This window comes from Enoplosus armatus, chromosome 5 (genome assembly GCF_043641665.1).
Source record: "Enoplosus armatus isolate fEnoArm2 chromosome 5, fEnoArm2.hap1, whole genome shotgun sequence".
Classification (NCBI taxonomy): Eukaryota; Metazoa; Chordata; class Actinopteri; order Centrarchiformes; family Enoplosidae; genus Enoplosus; species Enoplosus armatus.
This window is the reverse complement of record NC_092184.1, coordinates 646,906-663,107: the sequence shown is the minus strand read 5'-3', so window position 1 is coordinate 663,107 and position 16,202 is coordinate 646,906. Positions and strand designations below refer to the sequence as shown.

At 41.4% G+C, this 16,202-nt stretch overlaps 1 protein-coding gene across 1 annotated transcript in view; it reads right to left on the bottom strand.

The window, feature by feature from the left end:
- sez6b (seizure related 6 homolog b) overlaps positions 1 to 16,202 on the bottom strand; it is a 119,838-nt gene that overhangs the window by 13,170 nt on the left and 90,466 nt on the right. The window contains exons 8-10 of the mRNA XM_070905920.1: positions 14,594 to 14,788; positions 11,993 to 12,131; positions 3,250 to 3,446 (exon numbers count right to left, since the gene is read on the bottom strand). Coding sequence (XP_070762021.1) covers positions 3,250 to 3,446; positions 11,993 to 12,131; positions 14,594 to 14,788 — 531 coding nt within the window. The remainder of the gene's footprint in view (positions 1 to 3,249; positions 3,447 to 11,992; positions 12,132 to 14,593; positions 14,789 to 16,202) is intronic.

Here is a 16,202-nt window from a genome sequence, read left to right as displayed (position 1 = left end):
TGCTTGAAAAATCGTGATATGAGGCACTGAATTTGATGAATTTACTGTTTATCAGACCACACAAACAGATGCTGCCGGACCCGCGTGTTTCTGGGGACCGGGCCTGGCTGATTACTGTACAAAAACACATAACTTTTATAACTTTATTCATTGATTTTAATGAAACTAGATCATAATTTATGGAGAGAATATTTTCTGGTTTTCCCTCTGATGTCCTCTGCCTTAGCTCTCTGGGATTTACGGAGTTTCCTGACAGACTGATTGCTTTAAAGTAACCACTAACTGCTGCTAACTGTAGCTGCTGTTAAATGTAGTGTTCCGAGCAGTCTGAAGCCCGAGCTTTTTGCTCACAGGGATTACTTTTACATATCGTTTCTATCATTATTTGAAAGCGACATTTGATATGAATATCTGACATTGTAACATTATATATATGAGATAAAATAAAGGAAAGCATAACTGGTCTTTTAGTCCCTTGGTCCCTTTAAGTGTCACATTGCCATGAAATCTATTTAGCACATTCATGCTCCTAAGAGGATTAACCCTTTACAATTTAACTCTCGGGCCAAAATATCAACTTTGAGTAAAGAAAAATCTTGTGTCATAGGCAGACTGTCATGCAAATCTGCTCATTCAAGTTCCTTAGAAGATGAATCTTTGTGATTTTGATGATCCCATGGTGTTTCCTCTGGCACTACCCGTGGGTCAAACATTAAGTTTTATATGTTGTTTAGGTATTTAATCTCGTAAGGCCGTAGCTGCTTAAAGTTAATAGTTGATGCTGGTGTTCAACCTTTAAAAATCTTTAAAAACAAAAGATATAATTTCTCAAACCCCCTACCCCGCATCTGTCTCACGTCAATACTTGTGGGATGCATTTACACTTTACTTTCATTTGATGCCACGCGTCGATTGGTGGTTTGTTGACATGGACGCACATAGAGAATTTGGACCTCAATTTCCGACACTGTGCCCAAATCTCTAACTTGGGCGTCAGTCAATGTGTCTCAGGATCACTGCTATGGATTAACGGCCAGAGATTTTACCACATTTCTCTCAAGGTTGTCACCTTTTTGTCTGGGACAGCCCCAAAATCACACAGTGTGTGAGGTCCTTAATGTGTAAAACTGTCAAATGCTATAATAAGACATGAAAGATCTTTTGGTAGCTTTGGCATCTGCCTGGATAGATATATATCTATATCTATATCTATATATATAGGCATATATATGCCTTTATGGAGCATTATTTTTCCAGCAACTCAAATGAGCTCTCCTGTGGGGTAACTGTAAGCTGCCAAGGTCTGTTGGCTTTGCTCTGCTCATTCCCAGGCACACGGCAGCAGGTTCAGGTCCTCTGCTTAGGATTCTAATTTGGACAAACACGCCAGTAATTGCACTTGGGCACTAGACAAGCAAAATTCTCTGACACCTGCCCACGTTGCTGTTTTGTGTTTACATTCCACCAATGAGATTCATGGAGAGACTGTAAATAAACGCTTCCTCCGCCCTTTATTCCTCTTTGTCGATCATCTGTATTCTGCAGCCTTTCCTTTCCCTCTGAATTCATTAACTCTTATCAGATATGGGGTGCTGGCTATTGGGGTGGCTACCATCCTGCACTGATGGAAAGGTCCCACCTTCCTCACTTTCATTTCGCCAAACTTACTTACTTACTCTCCAAACTGCTGCTTTGCTAGATTTTCTCTTTCCATCCAAGGAAGGAAGCTAGAAGCACAGCTCCACAAAAATGCTTTGTCCTTCATGAGTGAATTGGATTCATCCACATGTGTAAAATATTATATTATAGAGAGATGGGGTATGCAACAAGAATGTCAATATTATGATTCTGCAAAACCCAAGATGACGGTCTGTTTAATGTCCAATGTCAACATTCTTAGACTATCCCACAATATCTGCACAACAACACGCTATGTTTAAGATCAGGGAAGGCTCATGGTTATGGTACATAAACAATGGTTAAGATATGATTAAGGCTAGGCAACTAGAACATGTAGTTGTTCAATATGAATATAATTCCCAGGGACTGGAGGATGAAGCGGTCCAAGGTCAGACTTAAATCACAAACGTTACAACAACAGGCCCTATTTTTCGTGGCGGCCAAAGAACCAGTGCAAGCAGCACTTTCGGACAGTTTGGTAAGCAACGTCACCCCACTGCCACTCAAAGCAAAATAAATACTTGGGGAAAGTACACAGAAATAATGGAATGATGCTTAAAATATGAAAGCAGTAGATGAGTTAAATTGGCATAAAAAAAACCCCCAGAAACACAGGAAGGTAAATCTGTCTTAATAGGGGTGATTCTTACAGTATCTGTTGTCCACAGCTGCTTCATACTTCATACTGAAAGCTTCTCCTTCAGTCCATTGAATCCCTGCAGCCATCTGAAGGCAGCAGGATACACATGGGGCTAAATCTGCAGCCTCTGATTTAAGAAGTTCCGCGCCAGGGTGCAAGTGCCATTATGCACAGCTGTTCAGTGTGTTCACCATCATTCAATTATATGTAAACGACACCAGGCTGCTACAAAATAACCACACACATTTCTACGCACATCCGACTGGTTGGTTACAACTCAGTATTCTGCTGTTTGTGCGGGAGATGTCAGGTAGCCGGGCCTTATTAACCCTGTGCGTAATTGCCTCCTTTCCAACTTTCGTTTTAGCGAAAGTGGTGTTTCATGTTTTATTCTTGAAATACATTAAGCAAACACTGCTGTCACGTCAATTACTACATAATTTTTTACTTATTTCTTTAGTCATTGTAAAAACCCTATAGTTATTACAACGTCCTGATCAAGGTCTCCGCCTGTTAAAAGGAAGTTTTTCCTCCTGCTGCTGTTGGCAAGTGCCCGCTCATGGTGGGAACTGTTGGGTCTCTGTAAGTAATATTACAAAGAGTACAGTCTAGACCTGTTCTATATGTAAATTAGAGTGAGTGTCTGTGCACCCAATACCTACTGTTTTGTGCTTGTTGTTGAGCTTGTACAATCAAAATAAGCCTCACATGATCAGTACCTTAATGCCATAGGGTCCCTGGATATTGAATACTTGACATGAAAATTTTAGAAGCTGAATATCAGCACTGTTGATATCCAGCAACTATCAACTATCTGCCTTCAAATGTCAACTTTGGCAAAATAGTAGATGGTAGAGCTCCCCGATGAGTAAGTCTTAACGTTTAAATCTCTAACATGTGGTTGAGTGAGCTCTGGTTCCATGGCTTACCAAAGAAGTGGACTATGAAGCCATTGCCATAGCCATAGACGTTGGTGGCGGGGTCAGACTGAAACTGGATGGTGACGTCTGCGGTGGAGGTGTAGAGCTTAAATCGGGACTTTGAGCCTCCATACTGACCCAGAACTTTAGCTGTAAGGTCATCTCCGTCATAAAAGGTCAACAGGTCATTCTTCCCAATGTTCAACCTGAAAAAGGAGACACAGAGAATAAAGTCTGAATTCCAGCTCAACCAGCTTTAGAACAGTTTTGGTGATATTTAGGTTTCTTTTAAAATGTTTTATGTAAATAGAAAACAGGATATAAATGCATTTCACTCCCTGCTCTCATTGGCCTGACCTTGAAACTCTCTCTTGCAGTGAAAGACGTCACAACCTACCTCCGTACACACCTTGCGCACGCATACATAACTCTTTTTTCCCCCATGACATATGTCTGACATAACATTAGGTAACATTATTCAGGTTAAACTAAGTTACTTACTCAATTAAGGCTACTTATTACCGAGAGAGATCATTACATCATTCACAGAAGGGGGGCAGAAGGGTGTTTCCTTGCTCCTGAGGAAAACACTGTCAGAATAATAATGTGAATATCGGCAAGGTAAAATCATGAAAATTATGGAGTTTGTCAACCTGGCTTTTCTTCTTTTATTTATTTATTTACTTTTCTTATTATGACAGTGGTCATGAAAACATTTTACTTGCAACCTCTGTCGCGGAGAGAATGGAATCATGGAAGCCAGCAAGCACAACACTGACAGTGATTAGCGGGCATTTCCCACCGTGACATGAATGACTCAATGTCATGGTGAATAACCACACTCACCGTCACAGTTGAGCTGTCAAAGGGCCACGTATTTGCAGTGATTTGACCATAGCCTGCACAACTGGAACTCTTACACCCCTCAAAGCTGTTTAAAAATGTCACCTGGGGCTGACCTATCTCTTTGTAGAGAGGAGATTTAGAGCATGGAAGGAATGGCTTAGCCAGAATAAAGCAGTGACATGCTCTTTGCTGTTGCTAATTAATCACCCGCGGCTCCTGATAAAACTCATTAGCCAGCCTGAGATTGAGCTATTAATCACTATGGGAATGCTGGAAAATCAAAGGTTCAAGAGGCGTGGATCGAATCGACACATGACAAAGCCTAACAGAAGATGAAATGTTTTGGGGGGGTTTTTGTTGTTTTTTTTGTTGTTGTTTTGTTTTGTTTTTACCACAAACTGGGAGAAATTACAGGAATATGTGTGAGTTTGTGAACAGGCGAGAACTTGAGTGGGGAGTGTTTGTCTTTCCACAGGCAGAACCATTTGTCTTCTGTCAGCTGTGGATGAGCGTTTAGCCACACACACACACACACACACACACACACACACACACACACACACGCACACAAACGTTTGTATTCCTACACTTTTACACTTTTAACCAGGGTCAGTATTTAATGTCTCTAAGGAAGGGGAATAGGTCCTAATTTTTCTGCGAAGTAAAAGCATTTCATCAACTTGTCCTGCAGGATTTCTGGGAGAGGGGCAGAGCTCCTCCTTGGGCGGTCCAAGCAGATGTAAAATGATACGTCAAACATTCAAACAAATTCTGGTAGGTGTGGATATGCCCAGTTGCATACTAAATGTTAATCAAGTTCTAATTCCAATTCAATTTGTAGTTTGTCACATGTAATCACACAGGGTACAATCATAGTGAAATGTGATAGTGAAATAGTGAAATAACAAATACGTATAAAATAGAATAAGAATAAAGTAACAAGTAATGCATAACAATGGTAACTACAGTAAGTAACTTTGAGTAATAAGTAAGTTGAATAGTAGTTGGGGGGGGGGGGGGGGGGGGGCAGTCTTAGGCAGTGTCCTCATTTAGGATCCTAGTGGCCTCAGGGTAGAAGCTCTTCTTGAACAAACCACTCTTTGCAGGGCCTTGCGGTCCTGTTCAGTGCTGTTCCTGAGTCCCAGGTCCTTGAGCTTTGTGACAAGCCTGGAGGGGACCATGCTTGCAATCCCACATAGCTCCCTCTCTTGTCCAGATGGGAAAGAGCGGGTGTGGAGGATTCGTGCTATGGCATCTTATGTTGATCAGTTGGGATGGGAGGCAAACTGTAATGGGTCCAGTTCGGACTGTAGTTTTGGCTACAGTTGCTTCTGTCGTTTTACAAATTGAAACCACCATAGGCTCAGTGAACCCACTGACGTTCTTGATGACGTGCTCGAGGCTGCATCGGACTGGCCTGACCATTTTGTGACCTCGCATGTCACGTGGGGGCACGCAACGTAGTTGTTGTTTACATACTTCCCAAACGCAGGTAGCAATTTTGCTCTGTAGTTTATTATGCAATGCCTGAAAATTGGGGAGCAGGTTACTGGGCATAGATGGTGTTTAACTCCTTCATGCTTCCCTCAGTGTTTATGTTTGAGAATCTCCATTGGCCAGGTGGCACAATCAGTGAGAGAGGCGCTTGTCATCATCGACTAAAACATGTAAAATAAACATTAAGAGTGAACGGAGAGGTGACTGGATGAGTTTGTGCCTGTAGCAACTGTACCAAACTGTAACTGTGTTGTGATTTTGTTGTCCTTTCACGCTGAAAAATCCCCAAAAAAATTTTAGCATGCAGATTAAAATCATTGGGATGTAGAGGAGGGTAAACACACATATAAACCCAGTTTACCCCCACCTGATCCAAGAGGTTAGGCTTTATGTTCATACAAATTGTACTCTTACTGCCAAAATAGTACACTGTCATCATGAGTACATGCTGGTCTATACTTTAGGGAAGTAACTTGTCAAACACCTACACGGGATCTTATTTCCCATATTTTATTATTTTAGTTTGTTCTGTATCAAATAGTCAGTCTGTCAGTGGTTTTACTGTTTGCTGGTTTCACAGAATCAACTAATAATTAACAATTATTAAGAAGAACTACAGGATGCCAATCAAATTCACTCTAAGAGTTGTGCTCATTCTCAAAGGACAATTTCCCCTCCCTTCCTTTACAAATAACTCTCATTTCCAACCCCGTGTCACGGTGTGCTTCCTGGATTGTGTGTTCGGTTCATTCGATCTTTCGTGTTTCCTGTTTTATTTACTCACCTCTCCTCTCGTCTCTGACGACTTCACTTCCTGCCTTTGTGTTTCCCCGCCTGTGTGATTGTCTGCGCCTGCTCTGTTAGTTTGTTTAGTTTCACCTGCCCCTCATTATCCCCCACCTTGCTTCTGGATTTAGCCTGTGTGTTTCCCTCTCTCCAGTGCCAGTCGGCTGAATGTTATGTTGCTGAGTGTTTCACGTCTTGGTTCCCTGTTTGCCTGCGTTTCAGGTGTTACCTGTGTTTTTGGATGTTATTTCTTTGGAATTTGGATTTGTTTGCCAGTTTTGGACTGCTTCCCGGTTTTGACCCTTGCCTGCCATCCTGTAAGTCTTTGTTTCCCTGGATTTGCGCATAAATTCCCTGCACTGCATCTACTCTGCCGCAGTGTCAATATTTGGGTACTCTTCTTCGTGTTCCTTGCTGCGTTGATGCTTCATCTCTGAAAATCATAACCCTATAAACTCACCTAGCTTAAACATAACACTAACTTTTAATCCTGCTCTTAAACTCCCCTCGTGTAGAGGTGAGACCTGGAATAGTGGCCTCACCTTGATAAAGATTGATACAGTTGGCCCTCACAAGCATAGCAAAATGATTATGCTTGTCTTCTAAACTCATGGTGTTACATTTTTATTTGATTGCTAACGGATGAAGCCTCTCACCTGCTCAGAGAGCAAGGCAGATTGAGAAATATTGTCGGCTGGCGTCAAATTTGTTGTGATTAAGCTAAACAAGGCTTTGTGTGGCTCTGCAGTGCATCTGTAGAGAAAAATCAATCCCAGCCTCCATTCCCTGACACTAATTTGATTTAGTTCAATTTGAAAAACAGGGCTGAGTTTGGCTTGGCCACCGGGACCAGCTACCAACGCATTTTACGACAGCTATTCACTTTGATCTGCTATTTCCACCTCTCTAAAAGTGGAGGAAACTGTTCTTAACTGAGCTTTACACAACTTTTCTGAATACTGAATGTCTTACAGTCCTTTTTTCACAAGACATTTAGATGAAACATTCATAAATCTACCATGTGCCACCGATATTTATATTGAGTTTGAACAAATTGCTTAACAATGTGACTGATATCAATTTGTCAAATCCCCGGAGGTCTGCTTCTGATTGACTAGTACTTGATGACTCCGTTGGTTAGGTTGGTTAAGGTTAGGGGTAGGGTGGGATTACCCCTGTGAATGCACTCAACATCACAAACTGACATCATTTCACAATGTAACAGCGTGTGAGATGGATATCCGATAAAAATGCAGACTAAGTACCACTTGAATAATTACTGCTATTTAAACAGGCAATGTTTTTGATTTCCATTTAGAAGCAGTGGACAGTAGTATATACTTGGTGGCAGAGAGGGTGGTTTCATTCATTTTACTAGCCTCACTCTCGCTTTAATCACAGCTTTCACTCCCTCCTTTTTCATTTGAAGGCCATCCATAAAAGTCATTTGATACACCTCAGTGATAATGTCTCTCCTGCCATTACATAGATGAAGCAGTAGATATGTGCACGCGTGCACAGGTGCCTGTGTGGAATGTGAGGAACCAATAACCAGGGACCTTGTTAAAGGCCTCATATATCTCTGTATACTGTCTAACCCCGAGAGCTCGGGGAGAACAGCTGCTATTGATAAGCTTCAGATGAATGCTCGAACACCTGCTAGGCACATGTTCAGACAGTGAGGAGGATTTTTGCTAGATTAGAATGCTTCTCTCTGTGGAAATCTCTATTTTGGTAAATTCCCATGAGTGCTTTCTGGGGAACTGGACCACAGTGTGCTCAAGTTTAGTTTGGACTGCAGACTTTTCAGTTTATCCCTGTACACACAGATGCTGCCCAATACACACAATGAACAAGAATAAAAGTCTAAATCCCCACTAACAATCCCTAAAGGCTGCAATTGTTATCACATACCACAATACAAAACTGAAACACCAGACCTGATGATATGACTTTTATCTGAGCCTTGATTCCAGGGGGCAACGATTTTGACTTTCATGGTTTTACTCCAGAACAGGTTATGCAAAGAGTGGTGAGGGACACGATGATGTCAGAGGTTTTGACATCAATCTATACTAACATGTAACGCATTATGATGAAATTAGTTATCGCGCTTTCCAACAATCCAACAAAAAAAAAACTAATTTGCTCAATTGTTGCACTACCCCTACCCCTAGGTCAGATTCTGTTTCATTGATAGACACCTGATATGTCCTTTTCAATTTTACCATTTTCTTGGGAGAATATTATTTTGTCCACTAGTAGCGCTACGGAGCAATATTTTGATGAGTGGCTTGTTCCTGCTGCCAGTTTCATGCTACTCCCCTGAATGACAGCTGGAAAACATAGCAATGTGCCAGTAAAGACAGGGATTTTCTGCTAGCCAACATGGGTGCTAACAACGCAGGTTTAAATGATATATTTAGAAAATCAGCTTTGCAGGTGTTTTATCAGAAAGGAAGTGAACTCAACATGTTTGTTAGGCCTTAAAGATACACACACACGTGCAAAATAGAGGAGGTTCAGGCACTCTGAAAAGACAATCTGAAATCTGAAAGACAAAACCCATGCATCAACATTTCTATCAACTCAGAGCTTCTTTCATCTGGGTTAGCTGAACAGTAACAAGACACAGTAAGAGAGATTTTAGTGGATGGCGGACAGGTCGCATCCGTTTGCCTGGGTCCAGACTTTTGAATCCCCCCCTCCACCGAGTTGACTGCTTCTGGTCTGGCACCGTGACATGAAAAAGCGGCTTGTCGGTTTAAAAAGTGATCAATCCAATGAGTGCCGCGGGTGGACTAACGATTAGCCAATCAGCGCCATGGGTGGGATTGACGCCGTTGTCAAGATTCAGGCGGATGCGTTGGTCTCCACTGATTGGTCAGGGAAAACTGAATCCCCCCTCCCCCACGGAAATCTGTTAGAATGGAGACAATGTCAGACTGTGTGTCTCTCTCTCTGTGTTTTGAATGTCTTAATCTTATTGCAAATTAGAAACGGAGTTGTTGAGATAGAAAGTGCAAAATAACGTTATGTAGCCTAAATAAATAGGAAATATATTTTCTCAATGTCTCCAGTACCGACAGCAGAACCGATACCGTCGGAGCTTATTGATACCACGGTCAGCCCTGGGGTCCATTCTAATACTGGGTTTCGGTACCCGTCCTTAGACACAAGTTGACAATTCTGTCTGATATCAGGCTACACATCTGTCCCAAGTGGACATTATGTCCCTGAGGCTATGGAATAATCTAAAATCGAAAGGGATCTTCCTCTGGGAACACAAATGCACCAATGTGATGGCAATTTGCCTATTACATTACACAATATCTGATGTTGTCAGTTGTCATTTTTGATTGGTTGCCAAGCTTCAGAGGGTGCCTGCCCGCGGGCACACGCCAGGATGAAAGTAGAGATAGGGATACATGATGCAAATGATGGCATGGAGCAATTTTCCATTGAGACTGTGATGGAATGAATGATAACCCTCATACCTGAAGTTATTTAGACTAAGTTTAGTCTAAATATTTATTTGTAAATTAGCTGAAACTATCCCTCAGATGTGCAGGGTTGGTGACGCAAAAGAAGAATGGCGGGCCCGGCTCCAACCATCCAGTCCAGTGAGCGACATTGTGTATAGCGACACGAGTAGAGTGACCATGGAAAGCCAAAAACATTTAAGCTCACCAGGGTTTTAGGTAAGGCCTGCATCCTTTTCTTGGCAACTAAAGCATTCAGCATATGTGATAGCCTGTTCGTAGCTGGTACAGTTGAAAGGCTTAGCTGTATCGCATTTTGGCCTGTGATTGATGTGTTGAATACCGGGAACTTACATCCTGGTATTTCTTGAGAGATCTCGCCAACATCTGTTCTCGTTTCCTGAGAAAAATACCTGCAGGATCCTTCCCAGTTTTTAGCATCTGTGTGAGTATGTACTGAAACAAAAAAGACTTCTCCAAACCTTATTAACACTACACCTGTTATAGATATAGTCTAACTTGAATTGCCATTATTCCAGTAATCTGGGTCAGTGTTTCACTTGCAATGGTTTATTCCGGTTACTTTTCATGTTGAAATGGCAGTTTACGATCATGTCTGCTTAAGTTCAACAAATGGCGAATTAAAGACATGCATTCGAGCAGTAACAGGTGGAGTGCAGAAGAACAAATGAACGTTACAACTATGCCAAAGAATGAATGAATCCCGAATGATCCCATTCCACAAATACAACAGCACAGTAAAAACAGTCAAAGAAAGTCATATACTCCATATAACCACTTGGACATAAAACTTGGAAAAGCATATGCTGAAAAACAGAGGATAGGATGATCCTGTATGGCCACTTCAAATATAGTGTACTTTTGTGAGGAACTGGGCATCCTGGTGGCCTAGTGGTTACAATGTATACCATATAATTGCAACCTTCCAGGATCAGTTCCGGTGGGAGACCTTTGTTGATGTTGTGTTAATCTCTCTGTTCCCCGTTTGGATCTACAGTTAAAAAGAGTGATAAATTCCTGGGAAGAAAGAACTTTAAAATCACGGGAAATATCAATGTTCTGTCAGGCGGTTGGGTTGAAGATCAATATAAGGATGTGGAACCTCATGAGAGAGAGAAAGATTCATTTGATTTGATCACTCATTTACTTTACACTACCTCGTCCTGGCAGGTTTACAGAAATTTGTTGTGAAGTTAAAACATTCCTTCCACGAAACCATAGGCATGATATTAAAGGTAATAAGATGACAACACATGTCGTGTTCTCATTGATTTTGGTTCCATAGTTACACGAGTGTTTACACTGTTGTATTGTCTATGTGTTTTCAGGGTACCTTTACCTCTACTGAAATCACCTGCTCTGGTAAATTAACAGCAACAATTACATATGTTGACAGAAGTTCTTTCAAAAACCAGAGGAAACATTAATCAATGCTTCGGAAAGTACAACAAAAGCACAGGTGTTGTTCAGAGAGAGAGAGAGAGACAAAGAAAGAGAAAAAACAGAGCTTAAGATGCTACCTATGCAAATGAGCCCTCCTTAATTTGCTTGCAAATGGCAAATGATTTTCTACGGCTGACTGACTTATCGGGCTCTGACACGGTGGGGTGTGTTCTATTTCTTCACCATGGCACCGCAATCAGAGGAAACACACACTCCCATGCTGTACACTTGCACCCTCTACTCCACAAAGCAGCCATTACAGGAGAGTGTGTGTGTGTGTGTGTGTGTGTGTGTGTGTGTGTGTGTGTGTGTGTGTGTGGGGGGGCAAACAAACCCTCCCTGATATAATTAGTTTTCTCCACTGCACCTAATTAACCTTTGTCTGTGTGGCACTTACGCATCTCATTCACAAGCCAAGCACTCTTTCATTAGCAGCGTGTTGTGTTTTTAATGTGTTTTACCAGTCATGGTGAGGTAGCTCTTTGTAATCTTCAAACTGCTTCCATGGTGCTGTTTGAAGCCGGAGACTGGGGTACGTACATGCACAGGAGTTGAAGTGGGTATTGTGATGATTAGATTCAAAGAAGCCAAGGAGAGGGTTTGTAGTGATGTTGTTTCTTACATATAAAGGGCAAAGGCGGCAGATCAAACTGCACAATTGGAAGGTAGATACATACACTTTAATGTCCAGCATGATCCTCTTGTCCTCCTCGACGTGGACTCCCCAGATACAGTCCTGGCCTTTATCGTAGGCTTCAGGCCAATTAGGCGACAGCACCACTCCAGCTGAATCTGTGATCTCGCCACTGCACACAGCTGGAAAATACAAATATACACAACCATGGATGTTAAGACAGGCAATGCTGGGTGTACAGTTAATTTATCAGCACACATAGAGCAGTGGTGGCCTATAGGTTAGAGAAGCGAGCTTGTTACCGTAAGGTTATTGGTTCATCCCGGACGGGCAGGACAAATCTGGGCAGGGAAAGTGAAAAAGCAGCGCTTGCCCCTCCCTCATTACCACCACTGAGGTGCCCTTGAGCAAGGCCCTTTACCCCAACTGCTCCTGTGGAGCTGTTCAGTGGCCAGCAGATTAGACTGTGGTTGTACTGGACAGCTTCCAGGTGTGAATGTATAACTTTGTGAATGTGATCAGGGCCTTCCCAAAAAAGAGAGCATTTCTATCAGTGAAAGTCCCCCTGAATAAGTAAAACGTTAAAAAAAACAAAAAAACAAAACTATGCTAGACTACTTTGCGAAATATGTTTTTTTCGCAAAGTACAGGTTTTAATTTGATTTAATAAAAGATGCCAAAACTCTCAAATGTTGAGTGCTATCTAAACACAAGCAGCCACACAAGAATTTTGCCAAAATAAAACTGGCAAACTTTTGATTTAAATCAGGATCAAGGAATAAAACAAGTCTGTAATTTGATTAAACGCAATTTGGAAGGTCAGTGGCAAACAGGGATAAAGTTCAAATAACTAAAACTTTCGGAACAAGAGCAAGGTGTATAACTTGCCAAAAGTCTGAGACCACATTGAAAATCTCAAATATTTTCACATAAACCTGGAAATAATTGATAATTCATCTGATATACACATTGGAGGCTTGTTCAATTAACTCAGCTAGCAGCCAGTGTTCACCTGTTATAAATATGGCTGTGCCTCATGTTTCAGCAGAGCATTGCTTACTAAGTAGCATTGTGATAGTGGGAAACATTATTCTAAACGTTATTCTGAGCAAAGAGGGGCTTTCTCAGTGTCAAATCACGGGTAGACTCAAGGTTTCTAAGGGGGCAGTGCATGGAACTCTAAAACGCTTTGCAGAAATGGGATCAGTTGTATCCAAAGCACGATCAGGCAGACCAAAAGTGACCACACCATCAGAAGATCAATACATCAAGCTTAGTTCCCTGAGAGATAGAAAAGCAACTTCATCACAGATGCAGAATCTGCTAAATAAAGAACGCAAGACTCCAATCAGCAAAAGTACTGTCAAAAGAAGGCTGTCTTGTAGTGGTCTCAGAGGACGAGTAGCAGTTACTAAACTACTTCTCAGAAGGGGAAACAAGGCCAAACGCTTGCGGTGGGCTAAGAAATACACCAGCATTTTACTGTGAATGACTGGAAAAAGTCCTATTTACTGATGAATCCAAGTTTGAGATGTATGGCAGTAACAGAAGGGTGTATATAAGGAGACGAACAGGAGACAGAATGATACAGCAGTGTTTCAAACCTACAGTGAAACATGGTGGTGGGAATATTCAAGTCTGGGGGTGTTTTGCCTACTCTGGAGTTGGACACCTGCACCGAATCGACTACACCCTGACCAAGGAGAAGCACCACTCCATTCTTCAGAGACTATACCCTCTGGTTTGCATCTTTGTGGGGAGGGATTCATACTACAGCAGGACAGTGACTCCAAGCACACCTCAAAGCTTTGCAAGAACTACTTGAAGACCAAAGAAGACCAAGGACTCCTGACTGTCATGGACTTTCCTCTACAGTCACCTGACCTCAACCCCACTGAAGATTTATGGGGGCACTTGAAGACTCAGAAAGCCAAGCATTCTGTGACATCACAAGAAGCCCTTTGGAACATTCTAAAATCATGCTGGGATAACATGAGTCATCAGGTTTTGCACAAAATTGTGGAGTCCATGCCAGCTGGAGTGCATGCTATCATTAAAGCAAAAAGGGGACATACCAAGTACTAAGATTTTCTGAAATTCCTGTACATTTTTCAAAGATTTATCTTTTCACTCAAATTGTTAAGATGATGTTATCATTTGTAATGAAAAACAAAATAGTATTACATTTGAAACAAATGCAAAATAGAAGTATCTTGACTAGTGAGCTCAAACTTTTGGACCCCATATGAACAGTTTATGTGATCTATGCTATTTTATTGGTGGTTGTCATTGTGTTTCAAGCCAGTAATTTGTTTGTTGACTGACTTAAACTGCAGCATGAGTTGTTCTCGGGTCCTGTCTGATCTAATTAAACCATATTGTATGCTTGTGTGTTTGCAGACCCAAACACCAGTCATTAGTAAAGTTGGACCCAACCTGCAACAACAATACCAACAGCCCCGAGTCCTCCTCAAATGTCCCTGAGGGAGATACTGACCCACTGTCTACTCATTTTAAGTGAATTGTGTCAGCTTAATGCCTAAAATAAAACATGTTATGTACTAAGAGTGCTTAAAAACAGGATGTTACTGAATGTGGATGGGTCACTACAATACACACAAAACACATACACAGACATACAGACCTCTGCAGGCAGGCTCAGTCTCATTCCACTGGGGATTGTTAGGGTCCATGCACTCAATGGTGATAGATCCCTGTTCCAGAGTATAGCCGGGGTCACAGGCAAACTCCACCACAGCTCCCACTGCCCAAGTGTTGTCGCTACTGGTCAGGTTACCGTACTTCACGAAGGGCTCGTAGCAGTGGCCTGCTGCAAAGACTGTTGTACAAAGACATCCAAAAGCATGTGAGAAGCTATGCTTGATAGAGGAGTTAGCATCTCCATAAATAATATGGCTAAGAGACCATGTGACATTTGTAAGGTCCTTAATAAATTGCCATATCCGACATTTAATGAAAAACATTTTTTTTGTCTTGTTACTTGTTTGATTCTACCGTTTCATGTTTTTCATAAAACCGCCATTGCATTTGGAAGCATTTGGCTAGTTATCAGATTCATTTCAAGGCCCCTGGTTTCCTGTGTGGCACAGTGAGAAATAAATTGTATGATAACAAATATATCAAGCTGTGTTACAGGGAAATGTAACAATGTACGCAAAAACATCAAGATATTCAGACTGAAAGGAATGCTAGAACAATATACAAAATAAACAGATGTAAACATATGATGCTATTGTCAACCAGTAGATTTTGTTTTCAGCTTCAAAGCCAACTTTGAAGTCACCTAAGTGGAACATTAGGGTTCAGGTGGTTAAAGTGTCCACCTAGAACTGTCCTTCATGGAACAACTGATGTAAAAGCTTGTATTAGCTGCAATGAAAATGGATTATAAATGTTTGTAACACTTGTGAGAGTCATTCGATTATGGCTCTAGAGATGGTGGAGTCAATTGGTCCACCATTTTGGTCAAGACTTCTTGAAGATTTTGGATGGATTTCCATGAAATTTGGTATAGATATTCATGATATCAAGAAGATCAAATGCATGGTTTGACACAAAATGTGGTTCTGACATTCATGGTTCCCAGAGGATGAACTGAAGGCTAATGCCTGCAAAACTAATGATATTCCCATCAGCCCTAGCTGTTCATTGTATTTAGTGCTAACTTAAAAAATGTAACATGCAAACACACTACACTAAGATGGCATAATCTTGAGGAAGGACTGCAACTGATTACAGAAAGGGGAGGTACATCAGGCAAATGACCTATGACTCCACTCGAAGCACACTGTAATAAAAAAACAGATAAAATAAGTACAAGGGCACGCTTAAGGTACATGCATGCAAATAACAAAGGAAAAGGAGGCACTTGCCATACCACACATACCTGCATTAATATAAATGCAACCAACCCATACAAGAATATAATTACAGGTGAAACATTACATACCAACATTTTAAGTTGGTAGTAGCCCCAATATTAAAAACCTCTGAGTCTGATTCTGATTCTAAAAACTATCAAAACTAAAGGCAATTCAAAAGAACCACCACAATTACAACGAAATGTCGTAAAGAATTATCAAAAGGCCTTTTTTTGCCGAAACAAGGCAATAATCAGCTAAAACAAGGCATAAAATCAATACAAAAGGCAAAGCAGCAGTGAAAGTTTCTACTCTTAGCTGTCCATAACACTCCCCCAATCAGTAGTAATGCAGAGAATCTCTCAGTACCAG